At 43.4% G+C, this 26,662-nt stretch overlaps 1 protein-coding gene across 3 annotated transcripts; it reads right to left on the bottom strand.

The window, feature by feature from the left end:
* Nucleotides 1-474: 474 nt before the first annotated feature.
* On the bottom strand, nt 475-21,679 carry TBC1D7 (TBC1 domain family member 7). 3 transcript variants are annotated; one of them, XM_036351165.1, is made up of 8 exons: nt 21,426-21,676; nt 19,998-20,117; nt 18,921-19,001; nt 14,272-14,459; nt 9,347-9,484; nt 2,893-3,038; nt 2,033-2,162; nt 475-799 (listed from the first exon to the last, which is right to left on the bottom strand). In XM_036351165.1, the coding sequence occupies exons 2-8, from the start codon at nt 20,107-20,109 to the stop codon at nt 713-715; spliced, it is 882 nt and encodes a 293-aa protein (XP_036207058.1). In that variant the 5' UTR covers nt 20,110-20,117; nt 21,426-21,676; the 3' UTR covers nt 475-712. The 3 variants fall into 3 exon arrangements, with proteins under 3 accessions (XP_036207058.1, XP_036207061.1, XP_036207060.1); XM_036351168.1 differs by lacking the exon at nt 9,347-9,484 and having other exon boundaries at nt 21,426-21,679; XM_036351167.1 differs by lacking the exon at nt 18,921-19,001 and having other exon boundaries at nt 21,426-21,677.
* Nucleotides 21,680-26,662: the final 4,983 nt, after the last annotated feature.

Here is a 26,662-nt window from a genome sequence, read left to right as displayed (position 1 = left end):
ACAGGGCCTGGGTCACCAGCTGTTAACCCGAACCTGCTGTTTCCCCCACTCCTATTCTGGGTGACAGTGCTTCACCCAGCACTTAATGACCCACCAGGGAAAAGCATGAGGCCAACAAAATATCAACAAGTATTCTCTCTCCTGGGAGGTAAATTTAGACATATTTTGTTCAATATCTGTTTCATTACAAATGGGACAAAGAGAAAAAAAATGCAAGTCCTTTATTTAAACCTACTTAGCAAAATGAAGCCTCAGAAAGCAGTCAGCTTAGATTTAAACAAGTGCTACATCAACAAAAGCCGACTCAGAATTGTGAACAAAAGGAAGTTATTCTTTATTCCAGAAATAGACCTTAGCAAGTCACTGGCTTGGTGCTAATTAGAGAGAAGCAGGGCAGGGTGTGGTCATGCACTGCTTGTTAAAGCACCTACCCGAGCCGCCCTCCCCCACCCCCACCCCGACACCATCCCCCCGCCTCCCCTGAACTGCTTTGGAAACTCCAACCACCTCTAAATTGTATTCAGAGTGGAACTTTGTACATCTGTGTAACCAAAAGATGCTGCTCCACAGCACAGCACCCCAGGCATCTTAATTATATAATTTTACTGGAAAAGCAATTACACTGTGAGCACAAAGCAAGAATCCTGTTTCAATGGGCTTAGACCATCCCACAAAGAACACTTGGTGCAGGCCCGGCGGGCTGTCCACGCACTCAGGCTGAATGTACTGGGGTCCCACAGTGTTTGTGCCACAAGTCGATGGCCTTGCTCACAATTGCATCTGAGCTGTCCTGGGGAATCTGTGAATAAGCAAACCAGTTTCCGTGAGGTTTCAGTGCTTATAACTTCAGCATCTCCCTCTCTCATTGGGCATAAACCTTACTGCCACAGGAGTTCTCACTGGTTTCCAGAAAGTGATCGCATAAAAGGCTGCTGCCAGGATCTCTGCTTCACAGGCCACCTGAGGACATGCTAAGGAACTCAGACAGCCTGGCTCAAATCCTGCACTGCCCACCGAGTTGTGTGCACCTGGGCAGGTTACCTAAGCTACATGGGTTCAGATCTTATCTCTAAAATGGGGCAGATGGTAGGACCACTCCATAGGGCTGTTACAGGATTACATAAAATAATCCATGAAAAACACTTGCCACAGCTCTGGCACTATTAGCCATTAATTATTATAATGTGAGTAATTTATTCAACACAATGCATGTGGTACTTATCAGTTATCGGACCAGTGTTCAAATGCTAATACTGACTGATAAAAATAAAAGAACAGATTTTGGATCCAGTGAAATTCCTCCAGGCATAAGCCTCCTCACCTCTGCCTCTTGCCTGGTTAAAGATATTCTGAGATACACAGAGGGAAAAGCTGATTCCTTTCCAGCGGTTCTCAACCTGTGGGTCCGAACCCTGGTCGAACGACCCTTTCACAGGGGTCGCCTAAGACCATCCTGCATATCAGATATTTGCATTACGATTCATAACAGTAGCAACATTACAGTTATGAAGTAGCAAGGAAAATAATTTTATGGTTGGGTCACAACATGAGGAACTGTATTTAAAGGGCCGGAAGGTTGAGAACCACTGCTTTAGACCGTTCTCAACACGCACTAAGTTTACACGTAAGCACATTAACAAACCCAACTGGGATTCCAACAGCGATGGTAACAGAAATGAAAGGGCTTACAAAATCCCCCAAACACCAGGACTCCTCTTCCATTAGCGAGGATGACTCATTCTAAAGTGACAGTCTCACCTCTCCCTTTCCTTGCAAGCCTCCTAGCAGCCCCGCCGGGCAGAGTGTCACAGTGACAGTCTCGCTGCTCAGACCATTGTCCCCCAAACAGAGAATGCAAACTACAATCCACTGATCAACTGTAAGCTACACGGTTTCAAGGGGAAATCTGTTTCTTATAATGTAAAAACATACTGTGTTATGTCCCTGAAATAATTTAATGAATAGGAAAATCCGGCTTGCTAAACGGACTTCCTTTCTGGATTCAAAATGAAATAAAATGAAGCATACTTACGTTTTCCAGAAACTTTGTTATCTTCTCTGAATTGTTCAGTGCCATTACTTTTAATTTAAAGGTTAATAAAATTTCCACTGCTACAAAAACTAGGATCTTACAGGATCCACTTACAACTTTATCCCAAACCCTACAAAAATGAAGAGATGTACAATCAAATTAGGTGAGGTCAAAATTTGTTTACCTAGACATCTCAAATTACAAAATTAAATCAAAACACTCTTTTTTAAGTATAAGCTTCACAGAAGAGCTATACAATAATTACTCTGATAATTCCTACATCTCTTATGGCACTGCACTCTATGCTTGGTTGTGTATCGTCCTGCAATGCTCTCGGTATTGCCTCTTTGCAGCTACAGTATAACTAACACCTTGGAGAGGAAGGGCCAGGCCTCCAAAATAACCAGAGCGACGTGTCTGAAACTAGTGCTTTCATTACACTAGGAACATTGTGTTTGAGTCTCTACCCCTGACTGCCTTCAGCCACTTTCACGATGTCATGATGAAACTAAAAAGTACCAATATTTTCTCTTGATTAGGACTCACCACACTCCTGGAAAAAAAAGGCTGTGCCATTATAAACTCCTGGAGACGGTTTCAGATGTAAATATTATACGTCATCTGACATATTGAGGGCTCTCAATTTTTATAATTGTATATTCTAATATTTGTAATGTTTGTTACTATTAAATTAATATTATTGTATGTATAACAGAATAATGTGTTATGTTAGCTGCTAGAGAAGTTAGCTTTAAATTACTGTGTTGTTCTAGAGCTAATTTATATTGTGAGGGATGATCACATGAAAACCAGGATTCTTCTCCGACTCCAGCTTCAGTATGTTTGCAAGAAATACTTGCCTCTGTAAACTGGATTCAGGCAAGCACCCCGCGAAGCACCTCTTGAACCAGAGATCGTAAGGCAGTCTGGACACTGCAGAACACATCTTCAGGTGGCTCAGCAGCCTGCTATCCTCCAGATTCAAATACTGTTCAAAAGCCTTTGGCTAGTGATGAAACAGGAAGAGATTACGCACTTCCCGTGACATAACATTACCCACTCTTACAGCCTATGAAGAAAAAATGTACATGATGAATGCAAGCAAGGACTAGGAACCAAAATTTCAGAATAATCCAAGTCACTGGTGATGCAGTGCTTCCCAAGTTAGCATATCCGGAGCCACTACCCATCGGACTGAGGGGTTTCCCAGGACTGTCCCAGGTGAAGTGAACAGCTGGTCACCCTAATGTTATTTGCCCTAACCAGATTCAACAGCCTAAGGCAAAAGTCCAAAGCAAAATTCAATTGTTCTGGGGAGCTTTGATAGGACCCTGATATTCCTGGCTGCTCTAGGAAAAGGGGGAGAAGGGGAGGGGAGGACCAGAGAAACAGGATGGGAATGAAGTGGGAGCGAGAACTAGGAAGAATCAGAAAGAGCTGGAGACGAAAAGGGCTCATGGGTCACTGACCACCCACATGTGCTGAGTGCCACTGTGCACCATGCCAAGGAGGTCCACCCACCAGGAATGTCCAGAGGAGGAGCTCTGTACCCAACAAAATGTACGTTGAGAACTGTCATCAGAGGAATACCACAGGGGGAACACAGTACCTGGATTGGTAGCCTCTCCCACATAAGGCTGAGCAGCAGCCAACTCTAGAAGATGGAGAGGCTAACACAGCCGGCTCCCCAGGCCAGGCCCCATCCGCCTGGCCCACACTGCTCTATTTAAGGTCCACTGACTACGAATGGGCTGTAAGGGCTAAACCCTAAAGTCTATACTCCCTATCTGGAAAAGCACAACCTTTTCACCAAGTGCATGCAAATGTTTATTTTACTAAATACCTGCATCTCTATGCTTCTGCCAAAGAGGTGATTCAAAACCCCGCTGTGTCCATTATAACCAGACACTGCTACATACAGGGAATAAAAAAGACAAGGTCATGTCCCTGCCTTTGAGGAGCTTACGGAGCCCAGGAAAGAGGTAACCAGAACACACTGTAATAAAGCTGTGATGGGGATCACCACAGATGTGGGCACACCCAGCTGGGAATCCTGACCCAGGCTTTAGATGCCAAAAACAGTTTCCCTGGGAGCTGACATCTGAGCTGGCCCACAGAATGCACAGGAGTTCACCAAGTGGGCCCGCGTATTAATATCTGGTCCAGTTCTCCCCTCTCTCGTTCAGAGGATCTCTAACCTTTTCTGTTTATCCACCTTACCTCTCCTACTTAACATTTCCTAGACCTTCTCAAGAACACCCTACGGAGCTCCCCAAAACAGGAGCTTTTCTCTAAGTACAGATTGCCAGAGGGCTCCTGCTCTAGCCTTTCACCTCTGAAACTCTATTCTAGAATTTTGGTAGGTCCTGCCAATGGCGCGTAGGTGTGCTTTTCCCACAAAGTGACATGGGTGAAAACACACGCAAACACATTTATATATTATGTCTCACAGCAAAGAAAATTTCTTCCAAAAGGCAATACAAACAACAAAATATAGATGAGTGAAGATCTAAAACTATTTATTGTCTTTTTCCTTAGACTATAAGCTCAGTGAGGGTAGGGACTGTATCTGTTTTGCTCACTGCTAGTTCTCCAGTATCTAAAACATTACTTGGCATGATAAGTACTCAATATATAACTATTCAATGAATAAATATTAGAATTAAATGAAATTTTGAAATGTATTAATCAACATCTTGATAATAACTCAATGTACATCTTTTAGCCAGTCTTAAATTCTTCTAAAGTATGTTTCCTGATTTATAATATGCTTATTACAAGAAATCTTGAACATATAGGAGAGAATAGCCCTAACCAGTTTGGCTCAGCAGGTAGAGCATCAGCCTGTGGATTGAAGGGTCCTGGGTTCAATTCCAGTCAAGGGCAGGCTCAATCCCCGGCCCCAGTTGGGGCCTGTGTGGGAGGCAACCAATTGATGTGAGTCTCACATTGGTGTCTCTCTCTTTCTGTCTCTCCCCCTCCCTTCCACACTCTCTAAAGATCAATGGAAAGAATATCCTTGGGTGGGGATTAATAAAACAAAACACAAAAAAAGGAAAATACAGGAAAGAATAAAGAAGGACATAAAGATCACCTATAGTCACACTACCCAAAGATAACTAGTGATAATATTTAGGTTGTACAGCATTCATTTGTTTTCCTATATACATTACATACACACTTTTGTCAGTTGAGCTCACCCTGAATATATAACTCAGCATTTTGCTCTGTGTACTCAACATATTGTGGGCATTTTCCCAGATTAACAAACAACCTTAAAGGGTGAGTACCCTAAGTAAAGAGAACTTCTAAAAATAGAAAAGAAAAGAGCCACAAATTATATAGAAAAAATGCAAATGGCTCTTACCCATATGAAAAGATGCTCCATGTTGTTAATAAAAGAAATGCAACCTAAAACTACACTGAGGTATTGTTTCTCACCTATCAGATTGGCAAAAATGGCATACCATGTTGGCAAGCTGTGGGAAACAGCCACTCTCATCCATTAGTCATGAGGATGCAAAAGAGTGTAAGCTTTATGAAGAGGAATATGAATATTTCTAGTGAAGTAACATATGATCAGTCAATCCATTTCTACGGAATCTATCCCAAAAGTATACTGGCATATATATGAAAAGATGTACACATAAAACTATTATCTGTAACAGCGGTCGCCAACCTTTCGGACCTCACAGACCACCGGTTGCCAACCACTGATCTATAACATTGTATCATAGTAAAAGACAGGAAACACCCCAAATAGCCAGCAATAGAGGATGGGTTGAATAAACAAGCATATATACACACAATGGAGTAGTATGCAGCCATGAAAAGGAGTAAGGAATGTCTCTCTATACTATTATGGCATGACTTCCAGTATATATCAAGTGAAAACAGCAGGATGATGAAAAATGGGTATCATGTGCTACTGCTAATTCTAAGGAAAAGGGTGAACAGAAATTACATTTATGCTTTTTTTTTTTTTTTTTTTTTTAGTGGAAGGAGATAACGTTTATATTACCTGAAATTTTAGTATTTAGCAAATGGTAGATGTGATTATTATATTTTACATATAATAGGTTTTGGTTATTTACAATGTTTCTATGACCCTAAATTCTTACTTTATGGAGAAAATACAGCATACCTCATCAATAGAAGGCAAAACCAGACCAAAAAGAAACTTAACTACACTGAGAGGAATTTACATTAAACTTAGATACCTACCCACCCATCTACCCAACCATGCATCCATCCACTCACGCCTTCATCTATTCATCTAGCAGCTACTCAGTGAGCCCCTATTGTATGCTTAGGGCCCACGTCAGGCACTTGGGTTGCAGTACAAGCAGGACAGTTTTCCCACTTTCGTTTGTGTGTGAATTTTGTAATATAAATGTGGAGACATAAAGCATTAAAGCAAGTCAAATGTTTCAGTGAACAAGTTCAGCAGTTCAACTTTATAATAATATAAATAAACCTGTTAAATTTCTTTGTACAATTCCAGCATTTGGATTTTTTTTTTAAACAAGTAAATTTCTTACTGAGGTCAACTAAAATAAAAAAACTGCTTTTTAATCTTCAGGTTAGAAAGAGCTTCCTAAATAAGATACAATAAAATAAGAGAGATATTGACAAATCCAATTGTATCAAAACGTAAAATTTTTGTACAACAGACAGTGAGAAAATATTTTCAACATGTATAACAGACAAAGGATAAACATCCAGAGTTATCGTTAACTCTTACAAATGAAAAAGGACTCAAACAATGTATTAAAAAGGTGGATAAATAAAAATGACCAGTAGATATTTAAGGCTGCTCAACTTCACTAGAAAATGAGGATATGCAAATTAAAATGGGTACCATTTCACTATCAGATTAACAAAAATTTAGGAGATAGATACTATCAAGTACTGTCAATGGAGTGGAAAACAGGAAATCTCATAATCTCTTGGAGGAAGCAAAATTGGGTTGGTGAGCAACCTGGCAGTTAAAATTTTAAATGTGTCTCTCCTTCAAGTGCACACTCCCCTTATAGGTAACCCATCCTAGAGAAACACGCACAGGCATACACAAAGGAACATGGATAAGGGCATGTTGAAGGTCAGCATGGACCTATTATGTTAAATTATGGCAAATTCCTAACGAGAAATACTATGAGGAAATAAAAAAACGCTGGTTCTACATGAGTAGCTCTCAACCTAAGCCAAGCTTCAGAATCACCTGGAGCTTTTGAAAAATTACAATTCTGGGGCCCCACCCCCAGAGAGTCTGGCTTAATTGGTCTGCATAGAGGAAATTTTTAAAAGCTCCCATATGGTACTAATAGGAATTCAGGGCTGAAAACTGCTGATCTATCTGTACTAACTTGAAAAGCCTCCAAGACATTAAATTAAAAATAAAGTGTAGGGCCTTGGCCCACATGTGGCTGAGTTGGCTGAGCGTCATCCCACACACCAAGAGATCGCAGGTTCAATTATCTGTCAGAGCACATGCCTGGGTTGAGGCCTCGATCCCCAGTAGGGGGCAGGCAGGAGGCAGCTGACATGCTACCCCCTCACATAAATGTTTCTCTCTCTCTCTCTCTCTCCCTCTCTCTCTCTTTCCCTTCATCTGTTGCTAAAAATCAGTAATAAAAACCATATTTAAATAAATAAATAAATTGCAGGGTTATATGAGCAGTGTGGTAATATTTACATTTTTAAAAATATTTATACTAGTATATCTAAAAATATGTATCATTATATGTATGTATATGCACACATGCACACACACACTCATCCATCCTAATGTACATAAAATAGTGTAGAAGAATACACATCAAACTGATAACAGGGTTTACTTCTTAGAAAATGGGGGATGAGGAGGTACTGTCATATATCTATGCGAACACAGGATTCATTTGGATTGTTTAATGCTTCAAGAGTGTATCTGTCTATTACCTGTGTTATCAAAAATAAAGGATGAATTTTTAAACAGAACCTTTCAAAATGTTACTGAATTTACTCCAATAATAAGAAAGAAGGCTAATTAAATCGTGGAATAATTTGGACATCTTGATTTAATGAGGCAATATTATATTTACAGATGCTCCAATGCCATGCTTAAATTATTTTCATTGTAATAAACTAAATGAATTAAATTTTAAGATTCTAAAAATCACATTTTACTTAAATATTTAAAACCCTCTCTTGTACAGTACTCTCCAGAGCTGAAGGCTTGGCCAGCTGCCCTGCTGACTGACTCAGTTGGAGCAGTGAGCCACAGGGCTCATCCTTAGTGCTCCTCCTCGGGCCCTGCAACCCAATGTCACAGTGGCTGGTTAACAGAACTTTCAAATAAAACTCAATGATTTAAAAAAAAAAGACGGATTCATTTTTATAATGAGAGAAATAAGGAAAGAAACGACAAAGAGAATACCAAAGGCCCACTGGCTTATGCAGATGAAGTAAATGCCATCGGGTTCTCTGGATTCCCAAGTGAGAGTACAGCAGACAGAATCCTGTGTTAATGGGAGGTCCCAGTGGGTCCAGTTAAATGAAAGCACATTTCCCAGCCTCCGCTGCAGATGGGCGGCCAGGCAACACTGTCCTCCACTGACTGACATGCAGCAGGAAAGTCTGTTATAGAAGGACAGGCCTGACTACCTTGCCCCTTGTGTTCCTGTGCTTTTTTCTTCAACTTGCCCTTGTTGCCTGCCTAGATGTCACCACTGTCTCTGCAGCGTCCGCCTGGTGAGCCCAAGAAGGAGGATCATACCTGAGCACGCTGCCGCAGGCAGGAGCCTGGGTCCCTACGGAAACGGTGCTGCTGGGATGCCAGCTCTGAAACGCCTTCCTCTGCACTTCTCGTTTCAGGATACAAAACAATAAGGCTTCTGTTTTGGGGGTCTTCCTATTATGTGCAGCCAAACTTAAACCTTACCTCATACACAGGGAAAATTCTAGATCAAGCCAGTGGATTCTAGACCAGCTTTAAGTAATACTATAGAGCAGGAGTGGACAAACTATGACCCGCAGCAGCCAACTCCAGCCATGACCTTTCCTTTATGTGGTGCCCTCGGCTGCTTCTGTGTGACAACAGCAGAGCTGAATGACTGCAGTAGAGACACAGAGACCATCTGGCTCGCCAAGCTGGAAAGCGTTACTACCTGGCCTTTTACAAAAAACACGTGCTGACTCCTACTCGAGGGGGTCCGCTCCTAACTGTAGCAGCACCAAGAGGTTAGAGTATTTCCCTAAGGTTCCCAGTACCACTGCTCACCCCCCTCTCCCTTTCCTCCCCTCCCCACCAACAGCCAAAAAAACGTCCCTCACCAGCTGGGGTAAGGAGTCCCGGTACTTGTTGTTTAACTGGTTCACAAAGCATCGGGTGATCCAGTAACAGTCGACACTATCTTCCACCATCTCTTCCATGGCCTTAGCAATGGCAAGAAACACTTCATCTTCTGGCTTCTGAAAGATGAATAATAAATCTCAAGAGGGAGGGAGCAGAAGGGAGGAATAAATATTTCCTTGATAAAAATGAGAATTTACCCCCTAAACTTTGAAGAGGCTGCATTAATAAGTCAAAGTGGAACCAAAAAGCACCCATCCTTCACTGAAGAGAGGAGCAAGGAGGAGGTGAGAATGAGCGACCACAGAAATAAGTCTATGGGAACGTGTGCTACTGATGAGCATCCAGGCTCGGGCTGCACTCGGAGGTTTTCCAGCTTCTACTGCAGTGATGGCGAACCTATGACACGCGTGTCAGAGGTGACACGCAAACTCACTTTTTTGGTTGATTTTTCTTTCTTAAATGGCATTTAAATATCCTATCTAATAAAAGAGAAACATGGTAATTAGCGTACGACCGCTACCCATCCCATTGGCTAATCAGTGAGATATGCAAATTAACTGCAAGCCAAGATGGCGGCCGGCAGCCAGGCAGCTTGAAACTAACATGAGGCTTGCTTGCTTCAGTGACGGAGGAAACCAACGTTCCCCGCCTGCCATGCCGGCCTCTGAGCTTGTAGTTTAAGAAACATTGTAACAAATATAGAAGCTAAACAAAACCCCAGAAACCTGCTTTCAGTGAGCCAGGGATCTCAGAGCTGGAGTTATACATTGTTTCGATTATAGAACCAAAACAAACCAGATACCTTCTTTCAGCAGCAGAGGCCTCAGAGCTGGAGCCAGAGCTAAAGCTGGCCCAGAATAAAAAAAAAAAAAAGAAAAAAAGGAGCAGTTGGGAGCTTCAGTCAGCCTGAAAACAGCCCTCAGCCCCTCACCCAGACTGGCCAGGCACCCCAGTGGGGACCCCCACCCTGATCCAGGACACCCTTCAGGGCAAACCAGCCAGCCCCACCCATGCACCAGGCCTCTATCCTATATAGTAAAAGGGTAATATGCCTCCCAGCACCGAGATCAGCAGAGCCGCGAGGCCTCCCGGCACTGGGATCAGCATGACAGAGGGCAGCGCCCAAACCCTCTGATCGCCCTGCGGCTCTGTGTGTGACAGGGAGCAGGGCCACAACCTCCCTATCCGCCCTGCTCTGTTCATGACAGAGGAAGGCTCCCCAACCCCCTGATCACCCTGCGGCTCTGTGTGTGACAGGGTGCGGCGCCTCAACCCCCTGATCGGCCCTGCTCTATGTGTGACAGGGTGCGGCGCCCCAACCCCCCTCCCCCAACTGGCCCTGCTCTGTGTGTGATGGGGTAGAGCCATAACCTCCCCATTGGCCCTGCCCTGAGTGTGACAGTGGCGGTGCCCCCACCCACTGATCCGCCCTGCTCTGTGGGTGATAGAGGGCGGCGCCCCAACCCTCTGATCTGCCCTGCCCTGAGTGTGACAGGGGGCGGTGCCCCAACTCCCCTATCGGCCCTACTCTGTGAGTGACAGGTGGGAGCTCCTCAACCCCCTGATGGGCCCTGCTCTGTGCATGACAGAGGGGAGCTCCCCAACCCCCTGACTGACTCTGCTCTCTGCGTGAGAGGGTACGGAGCCCCAACCCCCCTGATGGGCCCTGCTCTGTGCGTGACAGGGGGTGGCGACGCAACCTCCCCATCGACCCTGCCTTGAGTGTGACAGGGGGCGGTGCCCCAACCCCCCAATCGGCCCTACCCTGAGTGTGACTGAGGGTGGCATCGCAACCTCTCAATCTGCCCTGCTCTGTGCATGACAGGGGAAGGCACCCCAACTCCCCAATCGGCCCTGCTCTGAGCCCAACCAGGGGCTGCACCTAGGGATTGGGCCTGCCCTCTGCCACCTGGGAGCAGGCCTAAGCCAGCAGGTCGTTATCTCCCAAGGGGTCCCAGACTGCGAGAGGGCACAGGCCGGGCTGAGGGACCCCCCTACCCCCCGAGTACACAAATTTTTGTGCACCGGGCCTGTAGTATAAAATAAATATCAGAAATGTAAGTCTTTGTTTTACTATGGTTGCAAATATCAAAAAATTTCTATATGTGACACGGCACCAGAGTTAAGTTAGGGTTTTTCAAAATGCTGACACGCCAAGCTCAAAAGGTTCGTCATCGCTGGTCTACTGTCAAGGCTGCCCATGAAAGCATCAGCGCACGCCAGCAGGCGCTGCTTCTTTCCACCCAAAAACATTCTGAGTGCTGAGGAGCATTTCTTTCACAACAACGTGTTACACACACAGCACACATAATAACTGGAGACATTGTCAATAAGGTAATTTCCAAAAACTGACTGACTTGGAAAGGACTAAAAAAGCATTGTCTTTATTTCAAAGTGTTCACACAGACCTGCAGAATTTTGTTCTATCTTTAAGCACCTAAAACATTAGAATGTCCCTCAAATCAGCATGTTAGGATTCAGAAGAATGGTACTTCTCAAACTTTCGTGTCAAGACTCAGAACATGAAAGTAAACCCTCAAGGAAACTTCAACAAAAAAATCTTATAAAAAGTGAAATCTGTTGAAAATCTATTGTTTCCAAACACCATATCTTACATGAAAATACATTTTCATCTAGGATTTAAGAGCTGAGTGATTTTAATGCTAAAAAAGAAACTAAAAGTATCTTTCTATTCTCCTAAGAAGTTCCAAGTTAAATCAAAATTCCTATTCTAATAAAAGTACTTCATTTTAGGCCTTCTTTCAACCTATTAATATTCTACTAGTACACAGGTGTGTGTGAATATGTACGTGAATGTGTGTGTACACACACATATTTCCTTGCACCTGCTGAGAGAGCCTAGAAGCAATGATACACTAGGAAGAATGACCGTATCTAGTGCCCTGTTCTTGGTTTCTAAATACCACACTCCATGGGGGTGGGAGTGGATGATTCCAGGTCCAACACAGGGAAAGCACAAGATGAATCTGGAATATCTCTTTGTACCAGAAAGTAAGAAAATGCTCAGAATGATGGGGACTTGTCAAAAAGACATAAAAGTATACTGATATAAATAAATAAGCGAGGGAGAGGGGAAAACCTTCCTTATAAACGAATAAAGGAGTCAGAAAATCACTATTTGGCCATCAGCAAAATTGGTTCAAGCAAGAATCATAAGTGGTTGGATATTTACATAGTATGAAACTTTCTTCCCAGAAGTTACTTATTAATCATAATGGGAAAAATAGTAACTTTACATTGGAGAAAGCTGGCAGACACCACCTTAACCAAGTGAACAAAGTTAGCAGCAACAGTACTAAGTATCATACTCCTGCCAAAAATGCAAAACCAGATTTTAATCATGAGGAAACATCAGACAAACCCAAACTGAGCAATGCTCTACTGCCCAGTAGTCTTAAAAAATGCCAGGGTTATGAAAGTTTGTACAAAGAAAGACAGAGGAACTGTCCCAGATTAAAGGGGACTAAGAAGACATGGAAATAAACATAAAGTGTGATCCCAGACTGGATCCAGGGTCAGAAGAAGGACATCAGTGGGACAATCAGCACAATGTCAGTAATGCCCACCAAGGAGTTGACAGTGTTGTGTCAATGCTGATTTTCTGGTTTTGATAATTATACTATAGTACGTGAGATGTAACATTTGAGGTGATAGACGAAGGTATATGGGAACACTAGACTATTTTTACAACTTTTTTCTATGTTTAAAATGATTTCCAAATGAATAGTTAAAACATTAAAAATTTTTAAATCAACAAATCATAAAATTAGTGGGTAAAAGTTTGATAGGAAAGTTTGAAAAGGTTCTGAATTAAAACTTTTACTGTTTGTTTTAATGAAGGGCATTATTGGAACACTGGGTCAAATGTGAATGAAGTGAGTAGATGTTTATATTGTATCAATGTCAACTTCTTGGTTAGCTAGGGGAGTGTTCTTATCTTTAGGAAGTATACACTGAAGAAATCTGAAGTAATGCAATATCATGTTTGTATCTTATTCTCAAACTAGAGGCCCGGTGCACGAATTTATGCATGGGTGAGGTCCAGCCTGCCTGCTCCAATCGGGGTTGGGGGAGGGGGGCTGATCAGGGGCAAGGCCAGCCAGGGGAGGGGCCACAGGCAGTTGGCCAACCAGCCCTGCCCTCTGGTTGAACTCCTGGTTAAACTCCCAGTCAAAGGAACAATTTGCATATCAGCCTTTTATTAGATAGGATGGTTTAGAAAAAATATCCTATCTAATAAAAGGCTAACATGCAAATCGACCAAATAGCAGAAAGACAGGTCACTATGACGCACAGTGACCACCAGGAAGCAGACGCTCAACTCAGGAGCTGTCCCCTGGTGGTCAGTGTGCTCCCACAAGGGGAATGCCACTCAGCCAGAAGCCCTGAGCCGGGCTCACAGCTGGTGAGCACAGTAGTGGTGGCGGGAGCTTCTCCCACCTCTGCTGCAGCGCTGAGGATGTCGGACAGCCCCCAAGGGCTCCTGGACTGCGAGAGGGCACAGGCTGGGCTGAGAGACCACCCCCTGCGAGTGCACAAATTTCGTGCACTGAGCCTCTAGTGTATACATATATAGGAAAAATGACAAAGCAAATGTTCAAAATTGTAGATGACTGGGGAACATGGTAAAGAGTATATGGGAATTCTTGATAGTATTCTTGCAACTTCTCTATAAGTTTGAAATTACTTCAAAATAAAACATAGTATCTGAAATAATTAGGCAGATGGAGTCAGATGAATGTTGGGAAAAGATGTGTTGCTTTTAGTCTATAGACAAAGGGGACCCAATGAAAGTTTCTAAGGCAAAACATGATGCAATCAAAGGCTGGCAAGATGGGACAGTGTAGAGTCGAGCTAAGAGTCAAACAAAAGTATCACTAACCAGTGGAAAGGAGGGACTTCGAGGCAACTTTCCAGACTCCAGCTGATACATGCGGAGATAGACTTCAACCTGAGGTGTGGCATCACTGACAAAGCGAATGACTTTCAGAGCATGAAGAACATCCGAGTACTGCCCCTTACGATACATCATCACCTGGGTGTGTGACTCATGGTGTGGAGGCAGGATTCCTATACAGAGATCCAGGAAAAATAAAGGACAAAATATTGAGATACCAATCCAAATCCCTCCTCCATTAAAGAGAATCCTGGAAGAAGCCACCCATCACAATTAAACTAAAACTCACACAGGTATTTACCATATAGATTCGCTATTAGAAATTTTCACTATAAAAGAATTTTAAATACCCTCAATATTTGAATGGCAACTGTATAAAAGAGAAATGAAATGACATCATAAAGCCCTTGAATAAGCGTGTCATCTAAATTCACGATAATAACCATATCAATTACAAGATAATAACCATCCTATATAATAAAAGCCTAGGTGGCATCGTGCAATGTTGTCACAAGATGGCCACCACAAGATGGCCAGCAGGAGAGGGCAGTTGGGGGCGAGATCAGGCCAGCACGGGAGGGCAGCTGGGGGCCATTAGGCCAGTAGGGGAGGGCAGTTGGGGACAAGATCAGGCCAGCACGGGAGGGCAGCTGGGGGCCATCAGGCTGGCAGGGGAGCAGTTAGGGGGCGATCAAGGCTGGCAGGCAGGTGAGCAGTTAAGAGCCAGCAGTCCTGGATTGTGAGAAGGATATTCGACTGCCAGGACCGATCCCACAGGGCATCCCAGATTGGAGAGGGTACAGGCCGGACTGAGGGACACCGCCCCCCCACCCCGCCATGCATGAATTTCATGCACCGGGCCTCTAGTATCAATTATAATAATGATTTAATTCAATTACAGCTGCCAGCTTAGGCAACTCTGAGCTCCTGGAGGCCCGTCCAGTTTTCCCACTTGGCCCATGCTATGGACTGGCTTGTGTCCCCTCAAATTCATATGTGAAAGCCCTAACCCCTAACATGACTATGTTTGGAAAGAGGGCCTATAAGAAGGTAAAGTTAAATGAGGTTACAAGGGTAGAGCCCTACTCCAATAGGGATAGCGCCTTCTAAGAAAAGGAAGAAGTACCAGAGCACTCTTATGCTCTGCCATGTGAAGACAGTGACATGGCATGAAACTTTCTCCCCGGTGCTCCATGTCACAGGTGGCCATCGGAAGCCAGGAAGTGAGCTTCACCAGGAATCAAATCAGTTAGCACCGTGGTCTTGGACTTCCAAGCCTCTAAAACCAGGAGAATATAAATTGTTTAAGCCACCCAGTCTGTAGCATTCTGTTATGGCAGCACTAGCTGACAATATAGCCCCCTTCATCTCAGAACCACCAATTACCCATCAAATACTTCTCTCCCCAACAACTGAAACTTGCTCACAATGTATCCTACCTTCAGAACCACAGAAATCTCTAATCTGCACTGACAACACCACTATACATTATACATTCTGATGCCATTTTATACTTATTAACTCACTTAAAGATAGCTTTGGAGCAAGAACCATGTGCTTTTTTTTAACAAACAAATGGCATGGAGAAAACAGAGTGGAAAGGACACAGAAGGTCTAGCCCCAGGTCTAACAGCAGGACTGTGAGGAACATCAGCCTGGGCCCTTGTTCCCTCACCTATCAGGGGTGGGCAATGGGAGGGGTAAGCATTCCACCAAACAAACTTTGCAGGACACTAGCTCCTAGAGTCTTCATGAGAAAAGGGTGCCGTGATCAAATAGATTTGGAATGAATTTTCAAGGTTCTAAATTTTGCTATAAAGAAAAACATGTTATTTTATTTATTCCAGCCCCACTAAACTTAACCAAATGGTCTAGCAGCACAGACTATGGAGTCAAAGTTTCTGGGTTTGAATTCTAGCTCTACAATTAACTGGTGGGTGACCATCAGCAACTCATTTGATCTCTTTTCGCTTTTTCAGCGGAAAAATGGGAATCATAATAGCTTTCTCAAACAGCTGTTGTGATGAATAAATATATCTATATACATAAAGCATTTAGAAAGGTAGTAGAAGTGTTAGCTAGTACACCTAACTATGGATCACTCTTTGGTACAAAATGCCGCACTTCTAGTATTCTAAAGAACATTCTGGGAAACAAAAGTTGGATGAGCTTTAAGGACTCTAGCTAGCATGATGCTATGTTAATTCTACAACCAAACTTGCTTAAATGTTCTTTTTCCTGACATAAACCTTTATTTACCTTAGCTATGGGCTCTGTGCCAGGCTTCCAGAAAAGCCAGAGAAATACACTAAAATGTCCTCCAAATCTGGACTAAAACAGTACAGATTAAATGGGTGTAATTAAATCCTTATCATACTACTAGAGGCAGCACAATGTTCTATGTCAAGCCTCACATTTGTTTTCTAAGACCTAGTCCTAGGAAGTCTTTTTCTGATATTTACCTAAAACAATATCATGTGTGGAGGGCTGCTGGCTAGCACATTCGGGCGTTTTTTAAATATCGTCGGCTGGACCCAGAGTGCAGGCAGAGCCACGCCCTGTGGGCGGTCCTAGTCAAGAGGCTAGGTCGCCACTCAGTCTGACTTTCCCACCCAGGTGCTAAGGGGGATGGATCCTATTAACTCAAGGCCCACCCAGATGTGAAGTAACTTCCTGTTACTTCGAATACATATATTAAATTTACTTCCAGTGCAGCACGTCTGTCTGTCTGTCCCTCCATCAGAGGGCAGACACCACACTCGGACCCAGCTTATTCTATTTTTGTGTCCTGTCTCTTTCATTTCTAAATCCCCAGCTCCTCTACTTAAAAGAACAAGTTCATGTCTCTCTCTCTCCGTGCTGGACGTGGAGAAGGGAGCCTGCCGACAATCATGAAGTGGGCATGACAAGGTCCCTGAGTAATCCACAGCCTATGTAGGAGGAGTCAACCTGTCTCTTACACAGCGTGGCAGCCCTAAATCCCCAGGGCCTCTACCACAAAAATAACAACAAAGACTTGCCTGAGAAAGACAGGTGGGGAAACACAGGTGAAGAATAAGCCAGATAGCCTGGCACTTGGGAAGTGTCACAAAGTACAACTGTGCCTCTCCCATTAATCCACTGTTATTATTCTATATAATAAAAGGCTAATATGCAAATAGACCGAATGGCAGAACGACTAGTCGCTATGACATGCACTGACCACAGGGGGAGTGCCACTCAGCCAGAAGCCCAGTGGGCCTAAGCTGTCAGTCGGACATCCTCCGAGGGCTCCTGGAATGCGAGAGGGCACAGGCCGGGCTGAGGGACTCCCCCCACCGCCAACCTCAAGTGCACAAATTTTGTGCACCAGGCCTCTAGTTAGACACATAATATTTCCCAACAGAAATAGATAATATCTACACTGCCACCTAAAAAGCATCCTTATTTGGATGACTACTGGAAACACTAAGATTTAAGAAAAATGCTGGGGGAAAACTAAAATAGCTGTCAACCATTTTCTAGATTTCAACTACACAGAGACCTACTAGAAATATAAGTACAAAGATGCATAACAAAAGTCATTATACAGTACTTTCTGAAATGGTTTGTAGTCAGACTTGGGACTAAGAATTGCCAAGGCCTGAAAATACAGTACATTTTGTAAAGACAAGGTCTGTAATCTATCCTACCTTCAGATGGGCTCTACACACCTGAGCTCAAAACCTAGCTTTGCCACTGAGAGGCTATAAGGCCTTAGACTAGTTATTTAGCCTCACAATCCTTTTCCCCAAGTGCAAAATAGGGATACTGATATTTAACTCACAGGGAAATTCTAGGATTACTCTAATTTTTTTTTTTTTAAAGACTAGCCCGCCGATTTCCAGAGAGAGAGAGGAACATCGATGTGAGGGTGTGACACTGATCACTTGCCTCCCGCACACCCTGAACTGAGGATCCAGCCAGCAACCCATACATGTTCCCTGGCTAGGAATCAAACTTGCAACCTCCTGGTGCACAGGACAACACCTAACCAACTGAGCCACACAGGCCAGTCAATTTTTTTTTTTGTAAGAAAGAAAAGGAGGGTGGTATATATTTCAGCAGGCTCAGCAATTAAAGGAAAAAAGGCCTTGGCTAAAAGGGATAACGTCAGTCACTTGTGGAACCTGATATACCTTTCCTTCCACAGAAACTGAGCAAGGTCCCTTTTCCTTCTGTAGCCACTCATCACTGGAATTGAATTCCTTTGGGCTTGTAACAAGTATACATCTATGACTAGGAATCACAGAAACGACAAACTGAGTGCTAACACCTAAAAGTCAATTTAGCAAAAAATGAGGCCTAGCTAAGTCTTTCTCAAGGTTACCCAGTTGACAGCAAAGCCTAGACCAGTTAGTTCTCCCAGTACAGTGCTCTTCCCCCACCCTGTCTCAGGAACATACTTTCCTTTCCCTCCTATCATTAATAAACGGACACTCAGGAGGAATATTTAATGTTTTCCCATTGAAGCCACCTCCTTAAAGGCAATCATAGTGAGCAGGAACTCAGTCTCCTAAGATTAGGCCCAATATTCAGTAACTTTTCCTTTTTCTGACTGGTTCAATGACAAATGAACATTTTTGAAGATAAATTTCTAATTCTTGGTCTCATACCTAGAAGCACCTTCCATACCAATGCACGGTACATAGACGGGAGAGGAAACCTTTGACTAAAAGTACAGAGTTTCTCAATATCTAAAGGAAGAAAAAACACAATAGTTAGAAGCTTTCTGTGCATTTCATTGTTTACACATTAAAGTATTGTAAGAAAGGGGTTCCACCAACTGTCTTACTATACTTTGTTTTTAATTACTTAAAAACAATTAGTGTTTCACAGCATAGGAAATACATTTTGCATATATTACTACATTTACAATAACATTAGCAGTAGTTACTATTTATAGAATTTATTTCATTTAATTCACTTTGCAAGCTTGTTAGCTAGTTCTTGTTTTAAAGATGCAAAAAACTGAAGCTCAAAGCAGTTAAGCCACTTGACTGAGTTAACAGCAAGTGAGTGGCCTAGTCAGCCCTCAAATCCCACATTTTCCCGTAAAGCACACTCAACTGGTCCTGGATCTAAATTCCCCTGTTTGTCAAATGAGAATGACAATACCAGACATTTTTAAGGCACAGACTGTCTAGCCAGGATCAAAGATCAGGTGGGAAATGTTTTTGAAACTTTAAAAGCATGTAAAGTACTATTTTTAACTATGGTTCAGTTTATTTTACTTTAGTCAACCACAGAACAGACCTTATTATTACTGGCCTGGAAGAAACGAAAATGTTAATACATAATACAGTCTCAGTATTTCCATAAAGGAAAATCACGGCAAGAGTTGTAAATTTACCCAGAAGCTATGAAGACACCTCTGAAAATTGAGAAAAGAAAATATATGGGTCTAATGTGAGAAAAAAAAATATTGATTTCTTAGGAGGCCTTTCAAAACCATCTAACTCTGTCTCAGTAGAAATATAAACTTGAAAAATCCATAACTTCTTCATATATATATATATATTTATACACACACACACACACACACACACACATATATAAAATTCTGCAGTCATCTTATCACTAAAAAATACATAAAGTAACAAATACCTCTGGATGCCCTTCGGGTAACATTTATTTCACAACATTTGGGATGACTGAGAAGCAGTAGGCTTAATTTTACTTATAAAACTCACCCAAACGGTCATCTTTTAGGAGAATTTCTAATGATTTCTTTTCTTCAACTCCACGAAAACCCACTTTCTCATAATATACTGAACGAAAGTTTCTCTGAGAATCCTCAGTCATGTTTCATTCTTGGAGAAGGGGGGAGGGAGTGAGTTTAGAAACAAAGAAGGAAGAATTAAAATTTTTCAATGATTTTCTACAACTTTTCAGTGAATCTGATATAATAAACTGTCTGCCCTTGCATGGGACTTAATATTAAATCTTTCCTTTCACACAACTCTAACACCACCTCACCTATGCACCTTGGCCAAAAACCAAGACATAAAACCAGCATCCTCTGAGTTGCTAAAATAGATGGCACAAGGTTCAAGCCCTAGGGATCCTATTTTACTTATGAGAGCATCTAGCCATACCACATGTTCAAAGAAAAAAATGAAATAGGAAGACAAGATGTCATACAAAAGGTGTTACCAAACAGTATACACTATGATTCTGCTCTTGTTTTATAAAACTATGCATTTAAAAATTAGACTGTATTCTGAAATGTTAGCAATGGTTATCTTTAAGTAGTGGAACTCCAGATGATATTAAATTTTCTTTTGCTTAGCTGTATTTTCTAAAATGGGCATTTTGTAAAATGGAAAAACTAAGTTATAAAAAGTAAAAAGCTACAAGTCCCTCACTTAGTTTTCCTTTAAACACAATTCTACCAAAGGTAATTATCAAAATTCAAAACCCATAAAGCTTAACAGCATTAAATCATAAACCTGAAGAGGGGCAGGAATGTAGCTGGGTGATAAATTATGGCATAAAGTTGGAGACAGAATAACAATTTATAATCTGTCTTCAGAACTCAAAAAGTTTAATAGCCTTAGGTTCTTTCACAATAACCTTCATAGGTTGATGGCAAGTCATCAGGAAAAGGTCAAATTAGGTTGCTGTTTTGAGAATATAGTGGATGTAATATATTTTCCATAAAAGTTTTGTACTGCCCAACCCAAATGCTTGAAGTGTGAGTGCAAAAAAGAACATAATCCTCAGGTTTCAGAAATTCTGGCACAGGAGGCTTGAGTTCCACACAGCCAAGGTCTTCCTTATAAAAAAGATATGCTGAGTCAATGCAATCACAGGAAAGATTAGGATTCGCTTAAAATGAGAAAGAGGGTTCCGAGCTTTGGGGACCAAATGTTCTTTTAAGGACAAAATTCCAAAGCATTAAAACCCTCATTGAACTGGGGGGTTTATTTAAAAGAAGCATCCAAACAGCTACACGGCGATACGTGTCTGCTGTCCACAGAAACCAGCCTCAGACTGCACCACGGCAAAGGCGATCCCTTGGAGGAAATACTGCAAATTGCACGCCTGCCCTCGGCCGTGCAGCCGACGGCCCAGGAGGCACCTGCCTAAGACCCCGCCCCATCTCCAAGGCGCTTCACCTCCAGTGGTGGAAACCCGGGTGCAGACCAGGTGGTCCGGGGGCGGCCGCGGAAGCCAGGCCAGGGGCGCTGACCGGCGGGCGGGCGGGCAGGCAGGCGACGTGGGGGCCGGCCTGGGGACCCGGGCGGCGCTTGCGGGCCCGCGGGGCGGAGGGAAACCGCGGGGCATCAGCGCCCGGCGCGGCCCAACCAGGAAACAGCCCCCAGCCGCCGCCTTCGCCGCCGCCGCCGCCACCGCCCTCGGCGGACGTGACGTCACTCAGCCGACGGTCCATGCGGAGAGTGCGCGTGCGCGGAGAGCGTGCGCAGAAGCTGCTCCCTGGCTGTGCGGGGGCTCAGAGACGCCCCGCGCCGGACACGTGGGAGAGCGAAGGTAGCCAGTGTTCCCCGCCCCGAACACCTGTCCTCCCGCTCCCCAGGGCCACTCGTAACCGGGGAATCTCGCGACCACCTGTCCTGGCCGTCCCAGCGGTGCGCGCCCGGGGTGCTCTCCGCGCCCTGGCACCCCAGGTGCCTGCCTGGAGGCGACCGCCGAACCGCAGGACGGTACGCATCGAGCTAAGCTGTCTGGTGGAGGACCCGTTTTGTTTTGTTTTGTTTTCTTTCCTTTTCTGTCTTTTCTCGTGGTGTGTGGAAATAAATGAAGACCAACCCCAAACGCAAAGGCACTTTATTCAGAGCTTGCCATCCCCTCGCCTGCGTTTTGGCAGAGACTCAAAGGCTCGCAGAGGCGTGGGAGGGGCTGATAGTGGAAAGAAGGGAAGGCGCCCAGCCAGCCTGGCTCAGCGGTTGAGCTTGGACCTGTGAACCAGGAGGTCCCGGTTGCGACCACCATCCCCAGTGTGGGGCGTGCAGGAGGCAGCTGATCGATGATTCTCTATCATCATTGATGTTTCTATCTCTCCCTCTCCCTTTCTTTCTGAAATCAATAGAACTATATTTTTTAAAAGAAAGAAAGGAGGAAGGGAAGGCTTCAGGCGTGCCTTCAGTGGAGGCTGTTGGCACAGGGAAGCTGTAGGCATAGAAGCAGGGCATCCTCTGTCATTGGCTAGCCATGTTTGGCTTTCTCTGGTTGGTTCTAAGCTGGAAGCAGGGACAACAATTCGGGCAGCTGTGCGTTCTTAATCTTGTTCTGGCCATTTGGGGCCACCTGTCAGAGAAGTTACTGTTTAGCTTCCTGGGTTGGTACTAAAGCTGGCAATCTGGCTTTCTGAAAGTTGAAGGCTGCCTTCCCAGGCTGATTATCGTAGATAAGAGGTGGTTTTTCTAGGCGGGTTGCTGCTTCAGGCTGTGGGTCAGAGTTCTGTACATTCAGCCTCTCAAGTAAAACACTATAAAAAAATAAGTTATATGAATAATGAAGTTTAAAAACACAATATAGCCGAAACCGGTTTGGCTCAGTGGATAGAGCGTCGGCCTGCGGACTGAAAGGTCCCAGGTTCGATTCCGGTCAAGGGCATGTACCTGAGTTGCGGGCATATCCCCAGTAGGAGATGTGCAGGAGGCAGCTGATCGATGTTTCTCTCTCATCGATGTTTCTAACTCTATCTCTCTCCCTTCCTCTCTGTAAAAAATCAATAAAATATATTTTTAAAAAATAAAAAAATAAAAACACAATATACTAAACATAAGCCCCAATTTATTAGCTTCAGCAGACATAAAATTACTCTTTAATGTGGCTATTAAAGTTTAGAAATACTTTTCAATTTTTTTTGTTTACCTTGTTACCAACTGGCACTAGTTCTGAAACATTCCTCCAAGCAGCACTGCCTGAGTGGGTTTTTAAACCACTGAGATTTAAGAGGAATCCCCTAGAGCAGCAGTTCTCAACCTGTGGGTCGCGACCCATTTGGGGGTCGAACGACCCTTTCACAGGGGTCTCCTAAGACCATCGGAAAACATATTGAATATATAATTACATATTGTTTTTGTGATTAATCACTATGCTTTAATTATGTTCAGTTTGTAACAATGAAAATACCTCCTGCATATCAGATATTTTACATTACGATTCATAACAGTAGCAAAATTACAGTTATGAAGTAGCAACGAAAATAATTTTATGGTTGGGGGTCACCACAACATGAGGAACTGTATTAAAGGGTCGCGGCATTCGGAAGGTTGAGAACCACTGCTCTAGAGGAAAGTTGGTTCGGTGATGGATGCTGCCTCCTTAAAAGCCCAAACATGTACAGAACAGACCACACAGAGGCCAGGCTCTAGAGCAGCGGTTCTCAACCTGTGGGTCGCGACCCCTTTGGGGGTCGAACTACCCTTTCACAGGGGTCGCGTAAGACCATCCTGCATATCAGATATTTACATTATGATTCATAACAGTAGCAATATTACAGTTATGAAGTAGCAACGAAAATAATTTTATGGTTGGGTCACAACATGAGGAACTGTATTTAAAGGGCCAGAAGGTTGAGAACCACTGGATAGAGAGAAACTTAGAAATCAACGGTACAGAAGTCAGTCCAGTTGTTGGCAAGTCTGTGGTGTAATGGCTAGATGAAACTTGAAAATAACGAAGTGGTGGTTGAAATCAAACATCATGCCCCGCCCAGCTCCCCTACCACCACCTTCTTTGGTTCCTCAGCACTAGGGCACTAAGCCTCAGGCTGTGTTTCTTCACATGTGTAACTGGAGCTCTTCAAGTTACAGCTTTTAAAAATTCCATGTACTTAATCCAGACCGTGGACCAGTCACAAACTTAGCATCTCCTTTTTCTTGTCTTTAAAACAAAGCTAGTAGTGGTGACAGTATCATAGAGGTATTGGAAAGACTAAATGAGAAGGTTTGTAAAGCACTTGGCACAGTGAGGATATCTGAATTGACTGTTGTAAACTAAATTGTGACAGAATATGGTTGCCTTTAACTGAAATTCTCTGCTTTTTTTTTTAATTGAATTTATTGGGGTGACATTGGTAAATAAAATTGTGTAAGTTTCAGGTGTATAATTCTATAATACATCATCTGTATATTGTATTGTGTTCACCACCCCAAGTCAAATCTCCTCTCATCAACATGTATCCTCCCTTTACCCTCTCCTACCAAGCCCCCCCTCCCCCCCTCCCTCTGGGTCTGTCTATGAATTTTGGTTTTTCTTTTTTGCTTAATCCCTTCACCTTTTTCACCCAGCCCTGCAAACTACCCTCCCATCTGACAGCTATCGGTCTGTTCTCTGTGAGTCTGTCTCTATTTTGTTTGTTAATTTATTTTGTTCATTAGATTTGACATATAAGTGAAATAATATGATGCTTTGCCAGGGTTCATGTCCCAGCATCAAGAAGGGTTCAGGAATCTGGAAAAGGCGCTGCGCGTAGATGACATAGGAATCCAGAGACTAATAAAGAGTCCGGGGACGAGATATAATTTTGAAAGGCCTTGGGGGTCAGAGGACCTTCAGCTAAAGGAACTGAGACTCCCTCCTTGTCTAGGACCCTTGCTTTTATTAACACAATTTGTCCTAAGGCAAGGTGAAGATAATACACTTCAAAGGGTAAGGTTTCAAAGGGTACAGAAGCATTGTCAGAATGGGGGAATTAGCCTATGGCTGTTCAGGTGTTTGGCCAGTAGGAGCAATAACATGTAGATTAAGATGCCCTTTAACTGTCTGGCAGCCACAATCAATTTAATGTATCCTGTTCAGGTTTGGGGACATGCCTTTAGCCATTCCACCAGGTGACTACATGTGTGACTCAACCCTGTTGAGTCCCCAAGTTTCATCAACCTTTGATGAAACTCTTAAAATTATGACATGCTGGAATTGGTCTACGGCAGTACTTGTCCTTCTCTAACTGGCTTATTTCACTTAGCATAATACTCTCCAGATCAGGGGTCCTCAAACTTTTTAAATAGGGGGCCAGTTCACTGTCCCTCAGACCGTTGGAGGGCCGGACTATAGTTTAAAAAAAAAACTATGAACAAATTCCTATGCACACTGCACATATCTTATTTTGAAGTAAAAAAAACACAACGGGAACAAATACAATATTTGTATTTGCATGTGGCCCACGGGCCGTAGTTTGAGGACCCCTTCTCCAGATCCATCTATGCTGTTGCAAAAGGTAATATTTCCTTCTTTTTTACGGCCTAGTAGTCTGCTTTTTGGTGAGCTGTTAAATAGAATATTTGGAAGTTTCTATAAGAGATAAGTCTCTTGGAGACTATTCCTAACACTGCAGCCAAGTGACCCTTTAAAAATGTTTCCTCTGCTCAAAATCCTGTGATGGTTCTACATTTCACTCAGAGCAAAAAACAGTCTTTCTGTTCTCTGCCTCCTTTTACCTCAACCTCATCTACTTCCAGGGATGCTTCTGTCTCACGTTCACTCTGCCTGAAATGCTGTTTCCCCAGAGAGCCACATGGCCTATTCCCTCACCTCAATTTTGGTCAAAAGTCCTCTTTCTCCATACCTTGCTCTGTGCATCTCTCCCACTGGCACCTGGCTGTTCCTGAGTTATATCCTTTTGTAATATGTTGGTAATCTAGTAGAAAAATGTTTCTCTGAGTTCAGTGAGCCATTCTAGCAAATTAATCAAACGTAAGGAAGTCATTGGAATCTATAGTCTATAGAGGATGGGTTAGAAACCCAGGTGACAACCTGGACTTGCAGTTGGATTCTGAAGTGAGGGTTGGGGAGAAGTCTTGTAGGACAGAGCCCTTACTATATGGAATGTGATGGTCTGTCTGGTAGAAGAGTTGAGTTCAATTGTAGGACACCCAAACTGGTGTCTGAGAATTGCTCAGTGGTGTGGGGAAACATGCCCCCCCGACCCCCAGCATACATGAACACGTCAGAATTGGGTGACATAATCTTAGCTGAAATCATGAAACATTTTCATGAAATTTAATTGAAATAAGAATTTTAAAAGTCACAGTGATACCAAACCCAGGTTCAGCTTCCTGTTGCTTCAAAGCCAATACTCAAAAGACAGGTGCTGATGTAAGGAAAGAGTTTATTCAAGTGCTGGCAGCTTAAGAAAATGGGACCCTCATCCCAAAGACCACCTTAACATGTCCATGCGGGCAGAGGTTTTTATAAGGACGGAGAAGGAAAAGAGAAAGAAGGGGGGGGGGGGGGCTTGAAAAATTCTCTGCAATTAAACCAGTAGAGTCTCTTCTGATAAGGACCTCGAAACTGGTCAAGCAATGGTCTGGTGTGTGTCACCCTGGTTTTCGGCATCCTGGCTACTTCATCCTGGTTCTACACTTGAAGGTCAACAAATCTCCCA

Source organism: Myotis myotis, unplaced genomic scaffold (assembly GCF_014108235.1).
Source record: "Myotis myotis isolate mMyoMyo1 unplaced genomic scaffold, mMyoMyo1.p scaffold_m19_p_2, whole genome shotgun sequence".
Lineage (NCBI taxonomy): Eukaryota > Metazoa > Chordata > Mammalia > Chiroptera > Vespertilionidae > Myotis > Myotis myotis.
Note: the sequence above shows the minus strand (reverse complement) of the source record. Positions and strands in the feature narration are given on the sequence as shown.

Excerpts from the sequence above, each read along its gene's own strand:
- TBC1D7 (XM_036351165.1), bottom strand. The coding sequence starts at position 20,109 with ATGACTGAGGATTCTCAGAGAAACTTTCGTTCAGTATATTATGAGAAA. Across the intron at positions 19,002-19,997 it reads CCTAAAAGATGACCGTTTGG|ATATTGAGAAACTCTGTACT; the intron begins GTGAGTTTTATA and ends TTCTTCCTTTAG. Across the intron at positions 2,163-2,892 it reads CCTGAATCCAGTTTACAGAG|GGTTTGGGATAAAGTTGTAA; the intron begins GCAAGTATTTCT and ends TCATTTTTGTAG.